Source organism: Rhinoraja longicauda, chromosome 6 (genome assembly GCF_053455715.1).
Source record: "Rhinoraja longicauda isolate Sanriku21f chromosome 6, sRhiLon1.1, whole genome shotgun sequence".
Taxonomy (NCBI): Eukaryota; Metazoa; Chordata; class Chondrichthyes; order Rajiformes; family Arhynchobatidae; genus Rhinoraja; species Rhinoraja longicauda.
The window spans coordinates 34458211-34484914 of record NC_135958.1 but is presented as its reverse complement, the minus strand read 5'-3'; the positions used below and the strand labels follow the sequence as shown (position 1 = coordinate 34484914).

General features: G+C 43.1%; 1 protein-coding gene across 3 annotated transcripts in view; it reads left to right on the top strand.

The window, feature by feature from the left end:
• The window catches only part of vps9d1 (VPS9 domain containing 1), a 69282-nt gene that overhangs the window by 36536 nt on the left and 6042 nt on the right, over positions 1–26704 (top strand). For 2 of the 3 annotated variants that reach the window (XM_078400779.1, XM_078400781.1), the window contains 3 exons: positions 672–877; positions 2532–2616; positions 19841–19945. In XM_078400779.1, coding sequence (XP_078256905.1) covers positions 672–877; positions 2532–2616; positions 19841–19945 — 396 coding nt within the window. The remainder of the gene's footprint in view (positions 1–671; positions 878–2531; positions 2617–19840; positions 19946–26704) is intronic. The other variant, XM_078400780.1, reaches the window with a different exon arrangement.

The following is a 26704-nucleotide window of genomic DNA, read 5'->3' as shown; positions in this document are numbered from 1 at the left end:
ATTCAGTCCTTACCGGCACTGACAAGGAGGTCAAGGAGGAGTTCAATTTCCCTTTTTTGCCATCATCCCCCAACCCCATGGGACAGGCAGCAGTTCTGGAGAGATGCTGCCTGTCCCGCTGAGTTACTCCAGCTTTTTGTGCCAGGTTTCAAAGGTCTGTTTGTTGTCACGTGTACCAATTAAGGTGCAGTGAAATTCGAATTGCCATGCAGCCATACTAAAAAAAGCAACAAGACACACAACTACATAAAAGTTAACATAAATATCCACCACAGCGGATTCCTCACTGTGATGAAAGGCAATAAAGCCTAATCTTTTTCCTCTTCCTCCTTGTGAAGTTCCTTCCTACACATCCCCCAACTCCAACCAGTTTGTAGATTAGATCTGTCAAATCTGGTGTCTGAAGGAAAGAAAAAATATATCAGCATGGTTTCTTTTCAGAGATCCCAGAATTTTTTTTATTTTAAAGCAAGCCTGAAAATGGGGAAAATAAAGAATTTTGGGAGCCCTGTCCAAAACATTACCTCCTGGACTGTTCCCATTAACGACCAAATTGTTTTGTTAGAATTGCTCCGTTCTAAATGAATTGTCCTTCTGCCTGAAATAATGCAGGGACCTAAGGTGGTGCAGAATGTTAAATATGTTGAAACTTTAATTCTTTATTCTTTTAGAAGAGTGAATACACAGAGAGAAATGGCACTCGACAAAAGCATGCAGTTGTACATGTCAGCTGGGCCAGCAGACGTTGGGGTTACGCCTAAACTCTTCCCCAAGGAATCCGCCTCCTCAAATGATTCCTATCCATATGAAGTAGCGGTAAAAGAGTTGAGGTTGATAACCAAAGAATATTGTCCACAAAAAAAACTTGAATGTATTGGTAAGCATTAAAAAGAAATCGCTGCAATGTTTTAAATCTATTTCTTTAACAGATGGTGAGAATTGTTTTTGAAATAATTCAGCGTCCTAACTGTCTCTACTATTTATTTTCACTCTTAAGTTACAAATTAACGGCTTATAAAAATCTGTGTAAATGCATGAAATATTCAGCAGATAAGTCAACATCTTTGACGAGACCAACTTAAAATTTCAGCTATCTGCCAAATGTAAACTAGAAGAGTTTAGATTTCTGGTGCTGTGTTCAGGGCGGTTCCTGTTTGAAATGCAAATCTACCTTTGGTCCTCTCCCTGACTAATTTGTTTGCACAGATGTTGTTTAATGCAGAATGTTTCCAATATTTTCTATTTCAGTCATAAAATTCCAAACTATCCAAATGTGCTGCTTGTTCTTTTGATAATTGATGTTATATCCATATTCCTCTCAGCAGGGATATTATTTTTCCATCCTTGCTCTAGTGTTAGTTAAAAAAGATAGACACAAAATGCTGGAGTAACTCAGCGGGACAGGCAGCATCTCTGGAGAGAAAGAACGGGTGACGTTTCGGGTCGAGACCCTTCTTCAGACTAGTTAGACATGATATGGTGCAATATAAATTAGTGTCCATTCTTCACTCTTGAGCAGCACTGCTGAATAATTTGACCTTTTTTTTAAATTAAATTACTAGTGAATTATATACCAAATCTAAGGGTCTCGACCCGAAACGTCACCCATTGCTTCTCTCCAGAGATGCTGCCTGTCCCGCTGAGTTACTCCAGCATTTTGTGTCTACCAAATCTAGTTATTGAAAACCAAGCCTGTTTACCATTAGAATTTGTTCAGCCCTGATGTCTGAAAATAGCATAGTTTAAAAACATTAATCGGGATGAATTGTAACACCCAAAAATGGATGTGTTGGGGATTAAACAAATTAATATCTTTACCTTTTTTAAAACTACTGCAATCTATCCAGTTTTAACTTCCAAGGAATCAAGAAATGCACAGCCTATCTACACTTAAGTGGCAGGTTGGTAGCTTGTGTATTTGGATGAGTCTGTCTGCCTCTGACCTGTGGTGATTTTGCAGTCTAATAATCATGAGCTCGGTTTCTTAGGACACTGGAATCCTAAAAGCGTAGTGGGGATGAGGAAATCTTGAGATAAAAGTTAAATGCCATTACAGTACTGTCTGTAGAATAGGCCATTTTTTCCCATCGTGGTACAGGAGAGATGCAATCTGCAACCATGTGCCCACCCCTCCTCTCAGACCTACTTTGCATAGGGGCAGTATCAGTTAATGGTCATAGCAATCCAGTGAATGCTTCAATGTGTTTTTTTGATTCTGATATGATTTAATGTATGAATCTGCAACAATTTTTGCAATACTTTCCGTGTCGTTGCTGTTCTGCAAACAGTAAACCTTTTCCAAACATTGTTGTACATCAGCATAATAATTTTATTAAAGGACAACTTCTTAAAGAAGCTAAAATAATTATTGCTGCAAGGTATAAGATTGATAAATGAAAATAAAATTAGCTGGTTTCGCACTTTTCCTCAGTTATTTAAAGGTTTGGACTGTACCATTTTTTTAAAATGTTAATGCTTCGTGCAAAATGTATGAATAATTTAACTTTAACAATATTATCTTTTTGCTACAGTACGAACACTCCGTCTTATCTGTGAATGTGCTGAATATTACTGCAACTCTAATGAAGCTGGTGCAATCCATGTTACTTCTGCAATGTAAGTGTAGTATATTTGCAGATTAGAAAACTTAAATGCTTGTCATTCTATCAACAAACCTTTGGACAATCTTCCAAAGGTAATATAATTTTCTGCACGTTGTCAATCAGATTTGGATTTATTCTGATGATGGTCTGCTTGGCCATCTCAAGTTATAATCCTTATGTCCTTTTGTGTCCACAGACAACATAAAAATTTTCTAGACTAGAAATACTAACTTTGTTCAACAGATTTAGCTGTCACTCTACTGTCTGAACTTGCCATGTAAACATTTTGGCGCTCATCACCACTGGAGTCTCGGAAAACCTACATGTTTTTATCAACAAACTTTCCAGCGCTCCCTGTCATGTAAATTAGTGGGCCAATTTCTGTTAGGCTGGCTTTCTGGTAGGAAATGCACATTACATTACAGCACGACATGCACGCTTATCTCCCTTCATTAAGACCTCCCCCGGTCCACATCAGAAAGAAAGAAAAATGTCAATGAAACCTCAATGCAAATTGCAAATATGTGTGTTGAATGATCCCCACGAAAAATAAGAAATAGAGAATTTGTAAAACAAAAACAGAAAATGTTTGTGGTTTGTTCCTCCTCTGACCACTGTCGGTAGGTACTCACCACTGCTGACCGGGAGCACCCCACAAGTCTTGCCGTTTCAGAGATGCTCTGACCCAGTCGTCTGGCCATAACAATTTGGCCCTTGTCAAAGTCACTCGGGTCTTTTACTCCTGCCCATTTCTCCTGCATCCAACACGTCAATTTCAAGAACTGACTGTTCACTTGCTGCCTAATATATCCCACCCCTTGACAGGAGCCATTGTAACAAGATAATCAATGTTATTCACTTCACCTGTCAGTGGTCATAATGTTGTTGCCTGATTTCTTCTCTGAATACGTATCTTGCTAATGTCCTATTCATGCTCCATCCATCCACATGTTTGCAACCAACTCAAGCCCAACAATGTCAGAACTGAGCTGTGTGCATCCTTGATTTTAATCAGTCCAACAGTTGGTAGCTGGACCTTGAAGTACTTGGTCTTAAACTACTGAAATATCTCCAAAGGGGTGGAGATGGGAAGATGTAGCTAGTGGTGGGATCCCGTTGGAGGTGGCGAAAATGTTAGGGGATAATGTGCTGTATGCGATGGCTGATGGGGTGAAAGGTGAAGACTAGGGGGACTCTGTCCCTGTTGCGACTGGGGAGTGGGGGAGCAAGAGCGGAGCTGCGGGATATCGAGGAGACCCCTGTGAAGGCCTCATCTTTGATAGAAGAGGGGAACCCCCATTCCCTAAAGGATGAGGACATCTCAGATGTCCTGGTATGGAACAGCTCATCTTGGGTGCAGATGCGGCTTAGACGGAGGCATTGGGAGTAGGAGGATAGAGTCTTTGCAGGAGGCAGGGAGGGAAGAAGTGTAGTCTAAATAGCTGTGTGAGTAAGTAGTTTAGGATGGTCAATGTCTTTTTTTGGTGAAATGTTATTTGATAACTAATGTGAAGCATAATTGTTGACTGTGTTAGATATATTATATAATGGTCATTGTGTGGGCTGTGGTGATGGGTTTTGGGTGATTCTTTGGCTAAAGGAAGAATATTAATCCATGGCATATTTCCACCAGGGGTCACTGGATACCAATACAGATTGAGGGCTGAAGCAGTTTTACTCCTTATTGAGTCAGATCGTTGAGGCCAATTGTAACATTACAGTTCACTAAATTGTTAATAAAATGCAGATATTTTATGCAACAATAGAAGCTCAGGTTTTATTGAAGTTAAATTATTTTACAGCTATAAATACCACAGCTTGCTTAACTGTTAAAATTAAAGCCTGGAAATAAAATCTTGGCTTTTATTATTTTTTGGGTTATGACTCAAAAAATTCATTTTTTAAATTTATACATTGATGCTTTTTCAGCAATGTCACCTGATTTTTCTCAATTTTTCAACTTCGTTTTTTGCATATTTTTGTTTCAGGAAACCCCCCAAGTTTTCCTTTAAACTCTGTTTATATCATTAAAGTCCATCCTACAACTACTGGAGTTTACAATCTCTTACACTCAGTGCCTTTTTTATCTAATTACAATAATGGCTGGAAGAACAGTAAGACCGTATACAGACTAGTCAAGTCAAGTCAATTTTATTTGTATAGCACATTTAAAAACAACCCACATTGACCAAAGTGCTGTACATCTGATTAGGTACTAAGGAAAAAAATGAAACATACAGTAGCACGCAAACATAACAGCACATACAAAACAGTTCACAGCGCCTCCTCAATGAGCCTCAAACGCTAGGGAGTAGAAATAGGTTTTGAGCCTGGACTTAAAGGAGTCGATGGAGGGGGCAGTTCTGATGGGGAGAGGGATGCTGTTCCACAGTCTAGGAGCTGCAACCGCAAAAGCACGGTCACCCCTGAGCTTAAGCCTAGACCGCGGGATAGTGAGTAGCTCCAAGTCGGCCGACCTGAGGGACCTGGAGTTAGAGAGGTGGGTTAGAAGATTTTTGATGTATGGGGGGGGAATGTTCATTTAGGGCTTTATACGTGAATAGGAGGAGCTTGAAGTTGATTCTGTACCGTACAGGGAGCCAGTGGAGAGAGGCCAGAATCGGCATGATGTGGTCCCTTTTACGGGTACCCGTCAGGAGTCTCGCTGCGGCGTTTTGGACCAGTTGCAGGCGGGGCAGGGAAGATTGGCTGATCCCAGTGTAAAGGGAGTTGCAGTAGTCTAGGCGGGAGGAAATGAAAGCGTGAATGATTTTTTCAGTGTCGTCGAATTGGAGGAAAGGTTTGATTTTAGCTATGGTACGAAGTTGGAAGAAGCTGGCTTTTACCACAGCGTTGACTTGCTTTTCAAATTTTAATGCAGAGTCAAATATCACGCCAAGGCTTTTGACATGCGGTTTGACTAGGCAGGATAGGCTTCCAAGACTGCCTGTTATCGATTTGATGGAGTCGGGGGGGCCGAATAGGATGACCTCAGACTTGCTCTCGTTTAATTGGAAGAAGTTCTGTGCCATCCAACATTTTATGTCCTCAAGGCAGTGTAAGAGGCTGTTTAAATTTGACTGGTTGTTGGGTTTCAGGGGGAGGTAAAGCTGAGTGTCATCGGCATAGCAGTGGGAAGAAATGCCGTGCCTTTGAATGATTTGGCCAAGGGGGAGCATGTATAGAGAGAAGAGAATGGGGCCTAGGATGGAGCCTTGTGGAACTCCGCAGGAGAGGCTAGCTGGAGCAGAGGAATAACTGCCTATGTTGATGGCGAAACTCCTATCTTTGAGGTAGGAAGCGAACCAGCTCAGGGCAATGCCATCAATGCCAACCGCGTACCGGAGACGGTCAATAAGGATGGTGTGGTCCACTGTATCGAACGCTGCGCTGAGGTCGAGAAGGAGCAGGATTGCACAGTCGCCGGTGTCGATGGCGAGAAGCAGGTCGTTGTGTACCTTCAACAAGGCAGACTCTGTGCTGTGGTGGGCTATGAAACCTGACTGGAAACTTTCCAGGATGGTGTTTTGGTGTAGGTAGGGCACTAATTGGTTTAGAATTGCCTTTTCAAGGACTTTTGACAGGAATGGCAGTTTGGAAATGGGTCTGTAGTTGCTAGGCAAGGTGGGGTCTAGGTTAGGTTTTTTCAGTAGGGGCTTGACCACTGCGTGCTTGAAACTGGTTGGAACAGTGCCAGTGGCCAGAGAACTGTTGATAATAGAGAGGATACTGGGATCGGCTATTGCAATGACATCCTTCAGAAGGGCAGTGGGGGCAGGATCAAGGAGGCAGGTTGCAGGTTTCATAGCGGAGACAAGCTTTGCAAGGGAGGATAGAGTGACGGGTTGGAAACAGTCCAATTTAGATGAACAGACTAGTGAGACAGCTAGGTCACGGGTGGGAGTGGAAATGTTCATTCTAATGTTCTCAACTTTGCTGGTGAAAAATTTAGTGAATTCTTCGCACTTAGCAGGGGACCCAACTAAGCTGGTACTGGGGGCGGGACATATGACAGAGGTAATTGTGCTAAATAGGACCTTGGAGTTATGAGAGTTTTTGGAAATAATGTCGGAGAAGTATTGTGCTCTAGCAGACTTTAGTGCTTCCTGGTATTTGAGAAGATTGTTTCTCAGAATTTCGAAGGAAATTTGAAGCTTGTCACATTTCCACCTCCGTTCTGATTTTCTGCACTCCCTTCTTAGGGCTTTGGTGGTGTCATTGAGCCAAGGCCGACCTTTGGGCTTAGGCTTTTTCATTTTAAGGGGAGCGATAGAACCCAGGATGGAAGAGCAAGTGATATTAAATAAAGAGGTGAGATCCTCAGTGCTGAGATGGGGGGGAGAGGCCTCAATAGTGCAGATGTTGGGGGCAGCTGTGAGAGCCTCGGAGAATTTACTGGCAGTCAATGAATTTATGTCATGGGAGTAACGAACAGGGAGATGAGATTTTGTGGGAGATAAAGGCAGAGATGCGTCAAAAATGATAGCGCTGTGGTTCGATAGACAGGCCTCAGTAGTTTCAATGTTGTAGATTGGGAATCCGGACGATAACACTAGGTCGAGAGTATGGCCTAACTTGTGAGTGGGTCCCGTGGTGTGAAGAGTCAGATTGAAGGACTCAACCAGGTGCATAAATTCACTCATAAGAGGCTTAGTGGGACAGCAAACATGAATGTTAAAGTCACCAAGAATCATGATCCGGTCAAATTTGGGCAAAATGCTAGAAATCAGATCAGCAAATTGGGTGATGAAGCCCTTATGCATTTTTGGTGGGCGATACACAAGAACAATTAAGAGGGGATAGGCTAGGCCTACTTTAATTAGTTGCACCTCGAAACTGGAGAAATGATCAGCGTTCAGGAGGCAGCAGTTGAAATGCTTCTTAAACACAGTGGCTAAGCCCCCACCGTGTCCGGAGAGCCTAGGCGAGGTGAAAAAGGAATGTTATTAGACTAGGAATGTATCTACAAAAATGGGTGGCATTGTGGTATAGCAGTAGATTTGCTGCCTTACAGCACCTGCTGTGCTGGAGACCTGGGTCAATCCTGACTATGGGTGTTGTCTGTACGGAGTTTACGTTCTCCCTGTGACCGCGTGGGTTTCTCCGAGGTCTTCGGTTTCCTACATCCAAAAATGTACAGGTTTGTAGGTTAATTGGCTTGGTATAATTGTAAATTGTCCCTAGTGTGTGTTAATGTGCGGGGATCGTTAGCCGGCGTGGACTCGGTGGGTCGAAGGGCCTGTTTCTGCGCTGTATCTCTAAACGAAACTAAACAAGCCCGGTAAAATAGCCTCTTTATTTAGTTCCATGTTGACCTTCATTTAAAAAAGAATTTTTACAATATTAAGATTGCTTTGTCTGTATTTTTAGTGTTTTTGCAGTTGGAGGTCTGTGGTACCTAGGCTTCTCAGCTATGTGCAGGTTGTAAATGGTGAAATGTAAAGCAGAATTATGTCTTGATGCGTTCCTTCTCTGAGGAAAAACAACACACATAAATTAAAATTGGTTGTTATGGGGTAAAATGAAATAATAATGAAGAATAATAGGAGAAAAATAACAATAATTTGTTCATGTTAGCGCACCAACTTTTTTTTTGTGTTACCGAAGCTAACAACTATTAGTCACTACAAGAAAAAGTATGGTAAATTAATTGTGTTCAGGTTAAGTCAGGTGAGAGTGAGGTGTTGCATTTTGGGAAGTTGAACCGAACTGGGTAGCACGCGCGACAAAAGCTTTTCACTGTACCTCGGTACACGTGACAATAAACTAAACTGAACTAAAGCAGAGCAGGATCTTCACAGTGAATGGTAGGGCCCTGTGGAGAGTTGTAGAGCAGAGGGGTCAAGAGACAAGTGTGTTTTATTGTCATATGTCCCAGATAGAACAATTAAATTATTTTTCATTGCAAAAGTTCAGAGTATAAGTGCATCGTTCCCTAAAAGAGGCAATACAGGTAGACATGGTAGTGAAGAAGGCTTTTTTAAAATCATGCTGGCCTTCATCAGTTTGGAAATTCAATACAGAAGTTGGAATATTATGTTACAGTTATACAAGATGTTGGTGAGGCTGCACTTGTAGTATTGTGTTTAGTTTTGGCCATCCATCTGCTGTAGAAAAGATGCCATTAAGCTGGAAAGGATGCGGAGAAGATTTATGAGGATTTTGCCAGGACTCAAAGGCATGAGTAATAGGGAGAGATTGGACAGGATAGGACTTTATTCCTTGGAACGCAGGAGGCTGAGGAGTATAAAATCATGGGGGAATAGACAAAGTGAATGCATAGAGTCTTCGTCTCAGCATAGGGCAATCAAGAACTAGAGGGTATAGGTTTAAGATGAGAGAGGAAAGATTTAATAGAAACCTGATGGTGACTTTTTCACACAGTTGGTTGTGAATGTATTGAATAATAATAATAATAATAATAATATTCATTTATTGTCATTGCAACGAGTACAACGAAATTAAAAAATAGCCAATCCTGACGGTGCGTACAAACATATATGCAATAAATGCAAAAACAAATAAATACATAAATACAATTAAATACAATTATGTTAAGTACAAAGATTTTTTAGTGTTGCCTAGTGCAAAGGTAGTGTTCAGTTCTCGTATGGCCCTGGGGTAAAAACTGTTCTTAAGTCTGTTTGTTCGGGATTTTATCGACCTGAAACGTCGACCAGAGGGCAGATGAACAAACAGACGGTGGCCGGGGTGGGATGGATCTTTTATTATTTTGCCTGCTCTACTGAGGCAGCGTAGGCTGAACAGGTGCTCCAGGGAGGGCAGTGAGCAGCCGATGATTTTCTGGGCCGTCGTGATGACCCTCTGAAGGGCCTTCCTGTCCTTTTCTGAGCAGCTGGCATACCATGTGGTTATACAGTATGCCAGCACACTCTCGATGGAGCAGCGATAGAAGGACAACATGAGCTTCTCCTGCAGGTTGGTTTTCCTGAGGATCCTCAGGAAGTGGAGTCTCTGCTGTGCCTTCTTTACTGTGGTGATGGTGTTGGTAGACCAGGTGAGATCCTCTGCGATGTGCGTACCCAGGAACCTGAAAGCTGGTACCCTTTCCACACAGACCCCATTGATGTAGAGTGGGTCGTAATCTCCACTGGTTTTCCTAAAGTCAATTATAAGTTCCTTTGTTTTGGAGGAGTTCAGGACCAGATTGTTCACTGAACACCATGCTGCCAGCCTTTGGATTTCATCCCTATAGGCTGTCTCATCTCCTTCTGAGATGAGTCCAACCACAGTCGTGTCATCCGCGAACTTGATGATGGTGTTGGTGGGATGGGTGGGGGCGCAGTCGTGAGTGTAGAGGGAGTAAAGGATGGGGCTCAACACACAGCCCTGTGGTGAGCCGGTGCTCAGTGTAATGGTGGAGGAGAGGTGAGGGCCTATTTTGACTGTCTGGGGGCGGTTGGTCAGAAAGTCCTTGATCCATTTGCAGATGGTTTGGGAAAATCCAAGGTCGGAAAGTTTGGTGACCAGTCTGCTCGGGATGACCGTGTTAAAGGCAGAGCTGAAGTCGAGGAAGAGCATCCTCACATAGCTCCCCTGGTGTTCAAGGTGGGTCAGTGCAGTGTGAAGAGCAGTGTCGATGGCATCCCCTGTAGACCTATTTGCTCTGTAGGCAAACTGGTGTGGGTCGAAGGTGGGTGGGAGGCTGGCTTTGATGTGCTGCAGGACCAGTCTCTCGAAGCACTTTGTGATGACCGGTGTGAGTGCTACCGGACGGTAGTCGTTAAGACTGCTGATGACAGACTTTTTCGGCAGTGGGATGATTATGGCGGACTTCAGGCAGGGAGGGATGGTGGATTTTAAAAGGGACAGGTTGAAGATTTTTGTGAAGACCTCAGATAATTGGTCTGCACATTCCCTCAGCACTCTGCCCGTCACACCATCGGGGCCTGCAGCTTTCCTGGGATTCACTGCTCTGAGCACGCGCTTAACATCATACTCCTGCACAGTGAAGGTGTTGCTGTCAGGTGCTGGAGAGGGTGTAATGTCTGCCACTGTAGCTTTCACCTCGAAACGAGCAAAGAAACAGTTAAGTTCCTCAGCCAGCGAGGCGTCGCCGTCGGCAGTCGTGCGGTTGCTGGTCTTGTAGTTGGTGATGTGCTGGATGCCTTGCCATACCCGCCGTGGGTCATTGTTGGAGAAGTGGTCTTCAATCTTCCTCTTGTAGGACGCTTTGGCATCCTTGATGCCTCTCTTCAGGTTGGTTCTAGCAGCACTGTATAGAGCTCTATCACTAGACCTGAAGGCGGTGTTACGGTCCTTGAGGAGAGACCTGACATCCTTTGTCATCCAGGGTTTTTGATTTGGGTACAACCGGATGCGTTTGTCGACGGTGACATTGTCAACACAGTTTTGGATGTAGCAAAGTACAGTTGATGTGTACTCCTCCAAGTCCTGATCCTCAATGAGCTGTCAGGAAGTAGTTGAGGCAGATACTGTAATAACATTTAAAAGACATTTGGATGGGTACATGGATAAGAAAGGTTTAGAGGGATTTCATCATATGTGGATGTAGGGAATTAGCAAAGATGAGGCATCTTGGTCAGTTTGGACGTTGGGCCAAAGGGCCTGTTTCCGTGTTACATGACTCTAATCTGTATTTTAATCTAAGATAGACACAAAATGCTGGAGTAATTCAGCGGAACAGGCAGCATCTCTGGATAGAAGGAATTGGTGACGTTTCGGGTCGAGACCCTTCTTCAGAAGTGACCCTTCTCCAGAAATCTGTTTTTTTGCACCACTGGTATTAACTTCATTTATAGCCTGAAATGCCTTTTTCATTACTGCAATAGCCAGTTATTGCATCAGTCCAATATTTGTTATTTAAATTAACATTTCGATTATACAATGTGCATCCTTGGTAATGCCATGTGGCCATTGTGCCTAGTCAGGAAGTTAATTCCAGTGTATATAATTTAGTTTTGCACTGTCATGCCAAGTAGAACTATTAGCTATCAACAATGTGAAGGAAGATTTAAAAGTAAATTTAAAATGCTTTGTTACTCAGATGAGATCAACAGCTCTATCTGCCTGTAAAATATATAATGGCTCTGCTGGGGTTTTACAATTTTTCAATTAACTTTTGATGGGATTATAGATTGGTGTTATTTTTGTCTTTCACTTGAATGACATTTGTCGTTGACACTTTCCATGACTTTGCTATTTGTGAATAGACTGATGAGGTGATAATTGGCCTCACTGGGTGTGTTCTGATGTTTGCACCAAGGTGATTCTCCACTGATCCGTCAGGCCTTCAGCTGCCAGAACTATTTACCTCGTGGCACGGCTAGTTCTGAGGCACACATCTTTTGCACCACATCAGCGATATTGTTTATCCACTGCTTTGCTGCATCCAGTACACTCTGTCATTTAACTTTAATTTAGAGAAATTTGACAGCATAAAACATAGGAGGGTAGCACAGTGGCACAGCGTTAGAGTTGTTGCCTTACAGTGCCAGAGACCCGGGTTCAATCCTGACTACGGGTGCTGTCTGTGTGAAGTTTGCACGTTCTTCCTGTGACCGCGTGGGTTTTCTCTGGGTATTCCGGTTTCCTCCCACACTCCAAAGACGTACAGGTTTATAGGTTAATCGGCTTCTGGAAAATGTAAATTGTCCCGAGTGTGCAGGATAGTGTTCCGTCCGGGTGATGGTGGTCGGGGCGAACTCGGTGGGATGAAGGTCCTGTTTCCACAATGTATCTCTGAAGTCGAAACATGATGGAGTATGTGCTCATTGTGACCTAGGTTAACATAGGTTAATTCCCGGAATGGCAGGACTGTCGTATGTTGAAAGACTGGAGCGTCTAGGCTTGTATACGCTGGAATTTAAAAGGATGAGCGGGAATCTTATTGAAACATATAAGATTATTAAGGGATTGGACACGCTAGAGGCAGGAAACATGTTCCCAATGTTAGGGGAGTCCAGAACCAGGGGCCACAGTTCAAGAATAAGGGATAGGCCATTTAGAACTGTATCTCTAAATCTAAATCTAAATCTAAATGAGGAAAAACTGTTTCAGTCAGAGAGTTGTAAATCTGTGGAATTTTCTGCCTCAGAAGGCAGTGGAGGCCAATTCTCTAGATGCTTTCAAGAGAGAGCTAGATAGCACTATTAAAGATAGTGGAGTCAGGGGGTATGGGGAGAAGGCAGGAACGGGGTACTGATTGTGAATGATCAGCCATGATCACATTGAATGGGGGTGCTGGCTCGAAGGGCCGAGTGGCCTACTCCTGCACCTCTTGTCTATTGTCTATTGACCCCATTGTATCGTGGAAACTTTAACAATTCTGTCACCAAATGTAATTTATTCCTCATTTTGCCATCAGCTGCCACAGACCCTTCAGTGCATGGCCATCCTGATCACTCAGACATGGTTGCTGCTGGACACTGAGGGCAATCTGTGTCTTATCTTGGAGGCTTCTATACACCACATTCTAACTTTCATTAAAAAATTCCTTTCCAGTTACATTTTCTGTGAAGTCTATTCTTGTTTTTTTGAAGAGGAAAGATGTCCAGTGAAATAAATATAACCACGTGCATCTTAGTGAAGAAATAAATCTGATTTATTACCATATTAAATGGTTCAACAATATTAAACTGTAACAAGCTTAGGTTGGATGCATTACAGTCATAGAGTGATACAGTGTGGAAACAGGCCCTTCAGACCAATTTGCCCACACCTGCCAACATGTCCCGGCTACATTAGTCCCACCTGCCTGCGCTTGGTCCATATCCCTCCAAACATGTCCTATCCATGTACCTGTCTAGATGTTTCTTAAATGTTGGGATAGTCCCAGCCTCAACTACCTCCTCCGACAGCTTGTTCCATACACCCACCACCCTTTGTGTGAAAAAGTTACCCCTCAGATTCCTATTAAATCTTTTCCTCTTCACCTTAAACCTATGTCCTCTGGTCCTCGGTTCCGCTACTCTGGGAAAGAGATTCTGTGCATCTACCCGATCCATTCCTCTCATGATTTTGTACACCTTCTTGTACATCATTTGCAAACTGGGAACTCTGAATATACTAAACAGTGCCCTCAATAATGTTTGGGCCAAATAAATGATGGGTCTTTGTCCCCAACATTATGAAGGGCACTATACACCCATTTTAGAAGCCATTGTAAGGTGGTCTTTAGTTTACATTAGTACAATAAAACTGTTGTCAATCCATCATTTTCTTAGTATGTTTTCACTCTGGTGGCCAGACAGGAAAAGCACTCATGAATTGCAGGAAAATACGCCTGGTCCTTAGGGAAAGTCCTTTTGTGAATCGAGTAGCACGGGGTTCCACTTTAGACATGCAATCTTATGTGGCAAGATGGAGAAACACAGTGAAGATATCCACACCCACATTTGCACCACATATGTGCTTCGACCATGAGCCTTGGAAGCGCACATAGTTCATCCCACCAATATTTTCCAATGCTGTAACTGTGGAAAAATGTAAGATTTTTTTATCAGACAGTCACTAACATCTGAAACATATCAGGAAAAAGCATAACAAGTCGCTAATTTGTTTTTGTTAAAGCGCCTATTTATTTTCAGAGTCAAGTTTGTCAAAATGTTTGACTTTTAATTCCTCACAATCCAAATTATTGTTTCTATGCTGCTACTAATTTGATTGTGATAACATTTAGTTGTAAGTTTCTGATGAGCATTGGTATGGAGTGAGCTCAGATCATGAAGGAATAAGGCAACCTCAGCTGTCTACTGCTGAATGAAAATATCTGTTTGCTCTATTTATGAATGTAAAGTTATTTACAATATCCACCGTCGCAAGTGTGGTCACGGTGGCGCAGCGGTAGAGCTACTGCCTTACAGCGCTTGCAGCGCCAGAGACCTGGGTTTGATCCCGACCAGGGGTGCTGTTTGTACGGAGTTTGTGCGTTCTCCCTGTGATAGCGTGGGTTTTTTCCAAGATCTTCGGTTTCCCCCCACACTCCAAAGATGTACAGGTATGTAGGTTAATTGGCTTGGTGTATGTGCAAATTGTCCCTAGTGTGTGTAGGTTAGTGTTAATGTACGGGGTTCTCTGGTCGGTGCAGACTCGGTGGGCCGAAGGGCCTCTTTCCGCGCTGTATCTCTAAACTAAACTAAAAGTATAGCACGCAAAAGCTGAACAATTTGGGTTTTCCAGCTCCTGATTGCAATGTTGAATTTCTGTATTTGCAGAAAGTTCCTCAATTTGTAAGGAATGTACAAAAATTGTCTTACAATTATAGCATCATTGGTTCCTCTCACTCAGCTTGTCATCCATGCATTACTTTTGAATATTGTCAACCTTTATACATGCTTTCCACTATGTACCACTGCACAGTAATAAACCGTGTGTCTCCTTAAATGCGTGGATTAGATCTCTATTTCTATTTCCAATGAATAAGGTTAGGGTTGGGGATCATTCTTCCAGAAGCTCCTGAATAGAATGCTTAACTTCTTCTCTGCTGCAAACGAAGGTCCAGGGATAACCTCATTGTCAAATATCATTTCACCAGAAAAGGAGGGGGATATATTCTTGTCAGCAATAGAAACTAGTCTGATAAGTGCTGCCACAGGAAGTGGTGCTTCCACACCAGCTAAGAGCACCGTTAATGTATCTCATATTGGTGCAGATATAAATTGGGCGTCAAATAAAAGCAGAATTATTAAAATGCTGTTAATTAATACTTGTGTTCAGTTTTCAAACCTAAAGATCGCTCCACACCAATTTCATGGCATTGAAGTAGCATGATGCCGTCGGTTCCAAAAGGACTGCATTTGTGAGACTTGTTGGTTCTCCCAATGCAACGGCGTACTGAAAAAGATATTGTTGTTTCGGCATAACATTCCCACATTTGTCAGCATGTCACCTAGCAGTTGCAATCTTTGTTGAAGTACCCTGTCTAGCAAGGGAGTGCCCATGTCTGCTTTGGTGGGCTGCAGGAAAAAGCAAATGAAGAGCATGGAGACCTCGGTAAGGTAACAGGAAACAGATCGGGGTGGACTTCCAAGTGCATTTCGGTAAAAGTTCACAGGAATTTCCTTTAATGTAATACCATATTCAATGAAAGTAATCATTATGAAATGGCTGCCATTATGAATTATTTCTCCCCATCTGGACCATGATTCAAATCGAGTACAGCTGATGGGAGTAAACTTCAGGTTCATTTTTGTATGCTGCATTTTCCTTTGTATAGTATTCTTTTCATGTTAGTAAGTTTCCCAAGTGCCAGCATTTCACTCATTATTGGCAATATTATTATTTGTCAGAAAACCAGACGGTCAGGATCAGCAGACAATTTGATCATGATAAACAATATAATTAACCCTCATTGCTCTTTTGCAATATGAATAATTTTCAACAGGGATTACTTATTTTAGTGAAGAACAATAATACAATCACATTTCTCCGCATATGCCCGGAGACTAGTTGTAGCGTAATGTTGTGCACATACTTCACTTGGGAAAAGGTCAGGCTAGAAGTAACCAGAAAATAATTTGCTGAAACTGGGTATTTTCAGTAAATTAAGGCACGAGAAACAGTCCTGTTGATTTTGTGGAGAGCCTCTGTATTCTTGCACTATGTATCCTTGGATGTTTTGAGTTTCTATTAAGTAAGATATATAAGTTGATTTCTCACTGTCTCAAACGTGATTTGGTCTTGCTCCAGGCAACAAACAAACCTCTACTTGCAAGGTACGATGAGAATGGGAGTGTGCGTGAGTAACACTCAATAGCTAACCACAACTTTAAATAGAAATGTAAAACCTTCACCCTCAGTCACGCAAAGCTATTGTTTTCATCAATTTCAATGTTTGCTTATCAAGCATCTGTGCTTGTAAGTCTAAATACTTTGGCTGCAGTGAATGTAGTGAGAAGCTATTGGGTTACTTGGCACGGTTTATTCTGCACAAAGGAATCCTATCTAAAATAATTACGCATCGATCCATTTTCAACTATAACTTTGAAAGTCTAAAGATTGCATCTGTCTGGCTCACTAAACACCTTTTCTTTTGCAACAGCTCTTCTATAATGAAATGGCGAGTGTCATTATGAAGAAACTCAGAACAATCAGCTTATATTTTGCATATTTCCCTCCATGTTATTTTCTTATTTTGCTGAGAGGCAGTATTTATATGGCATTTCTTTCTGTTCCCTCTGCTCGGGAGAGTTCCGCAAAAGAGTAGGATCAGGGAAAGCACCCATGTGGCAATAAACTAAATGAGTAGGAAGAAACTGCAGATGCTGGTTTAAACCGGAGATAGACACAAAAATCTGGAGTAATTCAGCGGGACAGACAGCATCTCTGGCGAAAAGGACTAGGTGACGTTTCGGTGATGTCACGTCACCTGTTCCTTTTCTCCAGGGATGCCATCTGACCCGCTGAGTTACTCCACCTTTTTGTGTCTATCTTTGGCAATAAACTAATGTTGGTTTTGGAAAGCTTTATCTTCTGTCTATCTATCTCACACAATTCCTCAAAGTTCACACCTGTGACAGTGCTAGTATCAGTTTAAACAAAACAGGTATCAAAGCGACATCATAACTTTGAATTTGTTGGCAACTATGGCAATGACTTATCAGTGGTAGATTGGTTATTATGGCTCATTGCCAGCTCACATGAGGTGCCTGAATACTGAGTACTGCGTCCAGATTTAGTAGAAATATTGGCTCTTGTAATGTCTCTCCGTGATGTTATATTTCTCTTACGCGCAACATCATAGCCTTTGGTTATAACTCTGTGCTTTTGAAATAGATTCATTGTCCACTTTTATGAACATCAAGATCCTATTCCTCCTAAATTATTTTAAAATTGTCCAAGAGACTCGGGTCAAATGCAGGAGAAGACGGACAGACTCTTACAAGCTGCAACAAAACTTGGTTTTGCACCCAATACAGCAAAGGGACAGGTGACGAAGATCCACTCCAAACCCAGCAACCCTGTCCTCATGCACAGCACTGCCCTGGAGGAGGTAGAAACATTCACATACCCAGGCAGTGTTGTGGACAATACTGGAGGGGCAGATGCAGACATAAAAACCAGAATCAATAAGGCTAGGGTGGTGTTTAACATGCTCAGGAAGATCTGGAGTTCAAAATACATCTCGATCAACACCAAAATACGCATCTTTAATTCAAATGTGAAGCAGGTAATGCTGTATGGATCAGAGACATGGAGAACAACAAAACACACAACAAACAGGTTGCAAACATTCATTAACACCTGCCTCAGGAGAATACTAAACATCTGGAGGAGAGACAAAGTAAGCAATGTGGACCTGTGGAAAAGAACAAGCCAGGATCCCATTGACTTACAAATTCGAAAGAGAAAATGGAGTTGGATTGGACACACCCTCAGAAAAACTGCCACAAACATCACCCGGCAAGCCCTGAAATGGAACCCCCAAGGAAAAAGGAAAAGAGGTCGCCCCATGAACAGCTGGAGAAGAGGTGTCCAAGCAGAAATGTTTGGGAGTGGGCTCAACTGGGGAGATCTCGAAAGAACCGCCAACAACCGAGTGAGGTGGAGGACATTTGTCAATGGCCTATGCTCCCAAGAGGAGCCAAGGGCTTAAGAAGAAGAAGAAGAAAGAGACTCGGGTATCTCAGTTTGATTCGTTATCTCTTCCATATGAGAGAGAACATAGGCAACTGTGGAACTTAAAACAACATCTGTAGCCGAGCAGTTATTTCCTTGGGTCCTATCTCACAAGCATGATTGAGTTTTTTGAGGAGGTGATAAAGATGAGTGATGGGGGTAGGGAAATGGATAATATTCATATAGATTTGAGTGAAGCGTTTGACAGCATTGCTTTTGGTAGCTGATCCGGAAGATTAAGGTAAATGGGATCCATGGAGATACAGCAGATGGGATTCAAAATTGGCTTGGCCGTTGAAGACATAGGGTAGTATTGGAGAGGTATCCTTGAGAGCATTGATGTGTAAAATGAATTTGGGGTAGTAATTACATAACTCTCTAAAAGTAACAACGCAAGTAGATAGAGTGGTAAAAAAGGCATACGGTATTCTTGCATTTATCAGTCAGGGCATTGAGTATAAGAGTCAGGAAGTCATGTTGCAGCTGTATAAAACTTAGGTCAGGTCACATGTGGAGTACTGTGTGCAGTTCTGCTTCCCATTGTAAAAAGGCTGCGGAGTATTTTGAAAGGATGTAAAAGGGGTTAACTAGGATAAGGAGAGGTTGGACGAACTTGGATTGTTTTCTCAGATTGTTTCCTCACCCAACCAAGATTTAAAGTTATCTGTCGCTCTCCAGAGCCATGTAACTATTTCACAACATGCAGCTGGAAAGCTGTCCACGTCTGACTTGGGTTCTTAAGTTCACATTCACCATGCATTTCAACAATGTTTAACAATCTCCACAAAAGCATCTGCAGTCTCTTGTGTCTCCACAAAGTTGTTTTCTCATTTGAAAACAATTAATTTTTCCACATTCTTATACTGTCCCTAGTGTCCCGCCACACACATCATTTAATGCAAACCATCCTTCACTCATCATGTGAACTCCTAAGCAGTCTGGAGGCCTTGGCTTATCTCTTGATGTCACGTTATCAAATGTAGTTCCTTTAAATTGTAAATAGACAATGACACGAGAGTGTTCAAAAACAAACGGCTCGAAGTACACAGCGGGTCGAGCAGCATCTGTGAGGTGAAAGGGATGCATCGTCTTCAGGTCAGATCCTGCAACAGGACTGAGGGTGGCGGTCAAAAGGGCAAGTGATAGGCGCATTCGGCCCATCAAGTCTACTCCGCCATTCAATCATGGTTGATCTATCTCTCCCTCCTAACCCCATCCTTCTCCCCATAACCTCTGACACCCGTACTAATCATATGGACAGGGAAGGTAGCCTGTGCATCATGTATATGTATGTGACAAATAAACTTGACTTGACTGTGTCAAACCTTAACGACAAGGCTTAACTGGAGCCTTCCTGGTATTTAACTTTTAAATCAAAACAATATCAATTGGTGAATGTTATCTAAGCACTTTAATTCCATTAAATAACAATGCTGGAAAATGCCCCAATGAATGATTTATCAAATTATGATTGAGCATATATACAAATGAAATTACTGTTTCACATTGTATGGCAGCCTAAAATGACCCATGTCATTTTACCTGTACAGTTCTTGATATGGATTAGCTTGCTAATCGATGAATTGATGTAGGGGAAAATAATTCTGTCCAACTGACCAACGTGTCTCCTCTTGCAGTGGTGCCGATGATCTGCTGCCCATTTTATCGTACGTGGTGCTGAAGTGCGACATAACGCAGCTTGTGTCAGAGTGTGCTGCATTGGAAGAGTTTATTCATGAAGGGTAAGGCCCAAGTTAAGAAGCTTAAAAAGCTGTCCATATAAAAAAGCTGTTGATTCTAAGAAATCGAATGTCTATGAGCAAATCATCGCAGCTTTTCTTTCTCATTTTCAAAAGGCACTTCGGCTGGTTTTTCACGTCCCTGCATTTGTCCAAGTTGAGACTAGGTCATTTGGCACTTTGTGGGTATCATATCTAGGTGGCCATTCGTCTATGTGGCTGGAATGCACAGCTAACAGATTCAAGTAAGGATGTGGGCAGTAGACTTGTGATCAACTTGCACCTATTGTCTATTCTATGTATTCTCCAGCTTCCTCCCGCACTAAATCCCAGAAAACATTTGAATTTTTAACCCTGGATAGGACAAAAGTATGAATAGAGCATTTTCCAGCCAATGGTTAAAGCAGGAGCAAAGATGGATGGACAATGGCTTATCGCGTCATGGGGTGGTGTTGATGGTCTGGAAGGTTTGATGTCCAGTTATGCAAACATAGTAAATGGCAATGCTTTTCAAGTCAAAGGATAGTACTGTTACTATTTTTAATTGTTTCCATGTACTGAGTAGCCACCAATTATTTCCCTGTGACCTCACTGAAATAGATTGTATGTTCACTGCTACTCAAGCACAAGTAGAGCAATTTCAGAAAGACATTAACAAGACTGTTAAGCACCTCAAGAAATTCTAAAATCACAAAAGGAACATTGTTTTCCATTCTTCCTTGAACACAATGGATCTGATCAGCCTTGTTTTATATTTTAAAAATGGGTTCTCCACCTGGCCAAAATGCCAGCAAGGTCAGGTTGTCACCACAATATCCCCTGTGGTCAGAACAAGGCACAAATGTTTTGTCACAAGCACCCCCACAATCACAGCCACAAACCTGAGAAAGTTTTATAAAGCCTTATAAAGCAGGGTGGCACAGTGACGAGCTGCTGCCCTGCAGTGCCAGAGACCCGGGTTCGATCCTCACTATGGGTGCTGTCTGAACGGAGTTTATACGTTCTTCCTGTGACCACGTGGGTGACCACGAAGGCAGGAACGGGGTACTGATTGTGGATGCTCATCCATGATCACGGTGAATGGCGGTGCTGGCTCGAAGGGCCGAATGGCCTACTCCTGCACCTATTGTCTATTCTATGTATTCTCCAGCTTCCTCCCGCACTAAATCCGTACAGGTTTGTAGGTCAATTGGCTTCCATAAATTATAAATCATCCCTAGTGTGTAGGATAGTGCTAGTGTACGGGGTGATCGCTGGTCAGCGTGAACTCGGTGGGCCGCACTGTTTGACTGCACTGTTCCGCAACTAAAGTTTGACCAAGTATATGCTTAATGGGACAAGGCTGCGATAACAATTACAATTACAATTCTGATCATGTTCACTCTATTCAAACTGCAAACTACTATTAATCTGCATATAATAAAACAAAAATAATGAGCTTGTTACACCTCTTCGCCAGATGTTAAGTGTGTTTGCTTTTTTGAACAAAATGATTTTTTGCTATCCACCTTGGTTTTCTTTCAGAGCCCATCTTTCATTTTAAAAACCAGTTCCCACCACATATTGTCTCATTTTCTGAAACTAGATAAATCATTTATATGAGAATGATGGCAATACTTCTGAAGAGGCTGCAATATTTTTGCTGTATTTACAAGCATTTTAAAGAAAAGAAACATACCACAGGCACCGAGTATTTGGCCTGTTATCGCTTAATGTTTTTTCAACTGTAGAAAAACTGTAGATATATATTTAATGAACTGATTCAGAAATTGCCTTTCCTAAAAAAGGGTAATGCGTGGAAGGAACTGAAGTGTGAAGGTGGGTCTCGACCAGAAACGTCACCCATTTCCTCTCCCCAGAGATGCTGCCTGTCCCACTGAGTTACTCCAGCATTTTGCGTCTAAACAAGGGGTAAATTAGCAGAGCAGTCATTAGCCCTATAGGCTAATCTACATTTTCATCTCATTTCTTTTTTTTGTTGTAGATTTAGAGATACAACGCGGAAACAGGCCCTTCGGCCCACCGAGTCCGCGCCGCCCAGTGATCCCCGCGCATTAACACTATCCTACACACACTAGGGACAATTTTATTTATTTTTACATTTACCCAGTCAATTAACCTACATACCTGTACGTCTTTGGAGTGTGGGAGGAAACCGAAGATCTCGGAGAAAACCCACGCAGGGCACGGGGAGAACGTACAAACTCCGTACAGACGGCGCCCGTAGTCAGGATCGAACCTGAGTCTCCGGCGCTGCATTCGCTGTAAGGCAGCAACTCCTAATCTGAGGAAAGACATTCTTGCCTTAGAGGGAGTACAGAGAAGGTTCACCAGATTGATCCCTGGGATGGCAGGACTTTCATATGAAGAAAGACTGGATAGACTAGGCTTATACTCGCTGGAATTTAGAAGACTGAGGGGGGATCTTATTGAAACATATAAAATTCTTAAGGGGTTGGCGAGGCTAGATGCGGGAAGATTGTTCCCGATGTTGGGGAAGTCCAGAACCAGGGGTCACAGCTTAAGGATAAGGGGGAAGTCTTTTAGGACCGAGATGAGAAAACATTTCTTCACACAGAGAATGGTGAGTCTGTGGAATTCTCTGCCACAGAAGGTAGTTGAGGCCAGTTCATTGGCTATATTTAAGAGGGAGTTAGATGTGGCCCTTGTGGCTAAAGGGATCAGGGGGTATGGAGAGAAGGCAGCTACAGGTTACTGAGCTGGATGATCAGCCATGATCATATTGAATGGCGGTGCAGGCTCGAAGGGCCGAATGGCCTACTCCTGCACCTATTTTCTCTGTTTCTATGTAACTCTACGGCTGCGCCACCGTGCCGCCCTTTCATTAATCTTTTTTTTAAATCCTTGAGGTTTTGTTCCACCATCTCAGATTGAGTTGATACATGCTTCAAGACAACCGAGAGAGGCATTTTTTAGTGTGTTCTAAGGTAAATAATATCTTCAAAGTGTAAGATAAATGCACACCTAACCTGGCAGTGAGAGATAAGGAAAGAACTCGGGTCATGGACTGAAGATAAAAATCAGGCAAGTAATGCTGATAAGGCGAAATGGCCTTATCGTGACAGTACAAAACCTTTGGTATTTTCCCTTCCCAGTTTGCTGTGGATATTTGGTGCTGATACTGATACTAAAAGAATCTATCTGAGGAAGAGGCAAGATACAGGATTAATCATAACCTTATTGCCCAATGGCACATTTTCAGCAAGCCAAATGACCTCCTTCTCTAGATCAAAGAGAAGATAGACACAATAATAATAATAATAATAATAATAATAATAATAATAATAATAATAATAATATTCATTTATTGTCATTGCAACGAGTACAATGAAATTAAAAAATAGCCAATCCTGACGGTGCGTACAAACATATATGCAATAAATGCAAAAACAAATAAATACAATTATATTAAGTACAAGATTTTTTAACGGTGTTGCCTAGTGCAAAGGTAGTGTTCAGTTCTCGTATGGCCCTGGGGTAAAAACTGTTCTTAAGTCTGTTTGTTCGGGATTTGATCGACCTGAAACGTCGACCAGAGGGCAGCTGAACAAACAGACGGTGGCCGGGGTGGGATGGATCTTTTATTATTTTGCCTGCTCTACTGAGGCAGCGTAGGCTGAACAGGTGCTCCAGGGAGGGCAGTGAGCAGCCGATGATCTTCTGGGCCGTCGTGATGACCCTCTGAAGGGCCTTCCTGTCCTTTTCTGAGCAGCTGGCATACCATGTGGTTATACAGTATGCCAGCACACTCTCGATGGAGCAGCGATAGAAGGACAACATGAGCTTCTCCTGCAGGTTGGTTTTCCTGAGGATCCTCAGGAAGTGGAGTCTCTGCTGTGCCTTCTTTACTGTGGTGATGGTGTTGGTAGACCAGGTAAGATCCTCTGCGATGTGCGTACCCAGGAACCTCAAAGCGGGTACCCTTTCCACACAGACCCCATTGATGTAGAGTGGGTCGTATTCTACACTGGTTTTTCTGAAGTCAATTATAAGTTCCTTTGTTTTGGAGGAGTTCAGGACAAGATTGTTCACTGAACACCATGCTGCCAGCCTTTGGATTTCATCCCTATAGGCTGTCTCATCTCCTCCTGAGATGAGTCCAACCACAGTCGTGTCATCCGCGAACTTGATGATGGTGTTGGTGGGATGGGTGGGGGCGCAGTCGTGAGTGTAGAGGGAGTAAAGGATGGGGCTCAACACACAGCCCTGTGGTGAGCCGGTGCTCAGTGTAATGGTGGAGGAGAGGTGAGGGCCTATTTTGACGGTCTGGGGGCGGTTGATCAGGAAGTCCTTGATCCATTGGCAGATGGTTTGGGAAAATCCAAGGTCAGAAAGTTTGGTGACCAGTCTGCTCGGGATGACCGTGTTAAAGGCAGAGCTGAAGTCGAGGAAGAGCATCCTCACATAGCTCCCCTGGTGTTCAAGGTGGGTCAGTGCAGTGTGAAGAGCAGTGTCGATGGCATCCCCTGTAGACCTATTTGCTCTGTAGGCAAACTGGTGTGGGTCGAAGGTGGGTGGGAGGCTGGCTTTGATGTGCTGCAGGACCAGTCTCTCGAAGCACTTTGTGATGACCGGTGTGAGTGCTACCGGACGGTAGTCGTTAAGGCCGCTGATGACAGACTTTTTCGGCAGTGGGATGATTGTGGCGGACTTCAGGCAGGGAGGGATGGTGGATTTTAAAAGGGACAGGTTGAAGATTTTTGTGAAGACCTCAGATAATTGGTCTGCACATTCCCTCAGCACTCTGCCCGTCACACCATCGGGGCCTGCAGCTTTCCTGGGATTCACTGCTCTGAGCACGCGCTTAACATCATACTCCTGCACAGTGAAGGTGTTGCTGTCAGGTGCTGGAGAGGGTGTTATGTCTGCCACTGTAGCTTTCACCTCGAAACGAGCAAAGAAACAGTTAAGTTCCTCTGCCAGCGAGGCGTCGCCGTCGGCAGTCGTGCGGTTGCTGGTCTTGTAGTTGGTGATGTGCTGGATGCCTTGCCATACCCGCCGTGGGTCATTGTTGGTAAAGTGGTCCTCAATCTTCCTCTTGTAGGACGCTTTGGCATCCTTGATGCCTCTCTTCAGGTTGGTTCTAGCAGCACTGTATAGAGCTCTATCACTAGACCTGAAGGCGGTGTTACGGTCCTTGAGGAGAGACCTGACATCCTTTGTCATCCAGGGTTTCTGATTGGGATACAACCGGATGCGTTTGTCGACGGTGACATTGTCAACACAGTTTTGGATGTAGCAAAGTACAGTTGATGTGTACTCCTCCAAGTCCTGATCCTCAAAAATATCCCAGTTGGTCCTTTCGAAGCAATCCTGCAGCTGCGAGGAAGCTCCTTCAGGCCATGTCTTAACAGTCTTTATGGTGACTGGAGCTTTCCTCCTGAGTGGGGTGTATGCTGGAGTTAGGAATATGGACAGGTGATCTGACTGCCCCAGGTGTGGTAGTGGTGCTGACCTGAAACCCTTCTTAATATTTGAATAAAATATTGTGAGTTGTGAGTTGTGAAGCCAGAGGAAGGAATGTAGATGGATGGGGAGGGGAGGAATAAAAGACCTGGATGGGGTGCAGTTGTGGGACTGTTGGGACCCAAGCAGAATATGAGGTGCTGTTCATCCAGTTTGCATGTGGTAAAAAGCTGGAGTAACTCAGCTGGTCAGACAGCATTTCTGGAGGAGGGGAATAGGTGATGTTGCGGGTCAAGACGCTTCTTCAAGCTGTGAGTCAAGAGATGTCCTTTTAAAAGTGTTTTCATTTACGGAAGGAGACAGAAGTGAAGAGGATGAGGCATAATTGTTCAAAATACAGGAAGTATGAAACTATTAAACTGGAATCACGCAGTAAATACTTAAATGCAGTAAATGATTTGTCTCCAGTAAAGGGTTACACACAAAAGGACCAAAGAATAAAAAGTGTTGGCTTTGGGCAGATGATATGGGTGGAATCATGCAGGATACAAATCTGACATCTGTAAATCCACAGGAGAATTTAAACTTGAAGGCAAATATTTAAAATGGAATGTGTTAGAGGATACTGATTCAATGTATGTGAGTGAGAAGAGGAATGAACTTAACTTGGTATACTTGCGCTCAGTCCGCCAAGCCCTACTGGATCTCTTGGTTGCTAACCATTTTAACTCACCTTCCCATTCCCATGCTGACCTTTCTATCCAGGGCCTCCTCCATTGCCAGAATGAGACCACATGCAAACTGGAGGAACAGCACCTCATATTCTGCTTGGGTCCCAACAGTGTGAACACTAAATTCTCCAATTTTAGATAACCTCTAACAATCCCCCTTCCCCTCCTGTTTCTCCCCCCCCCCCCTTTCTCCGCCACATCCCCCTTTCTTCCAGCCACCCCCCACAACTGCACCCCATCCAGGTCTTTTATTCCTCCCCTCCCCATCCATCTACATTCCTTCCTCTGGCTTCACAACTCACAACTTTTCAATCCTTTTGTCTCTTTTCTTTCCATCTCTAGCCTTTGTTCAACCATCTGCCTATCCAAAAGCCCCCCTCTCCTGTGCTCACCTGTTCCCTGGCATGCTTTATCCTTCCCCCTCCTCACTTCGACCTTTCATTGTCTCCCCTTACAACCAGTCTAAAGAAGGGACCCGTTCCGAAATGTCCTCTTATTAATGTCCTCCAGGGACGCTGCCTGAACCACTGTTACTCCAGTACTTACTGTCTTTTTTTTTTGCTACAAGACAAGTTGTGCGCAGTAAGATTTAAGCATTTAGACT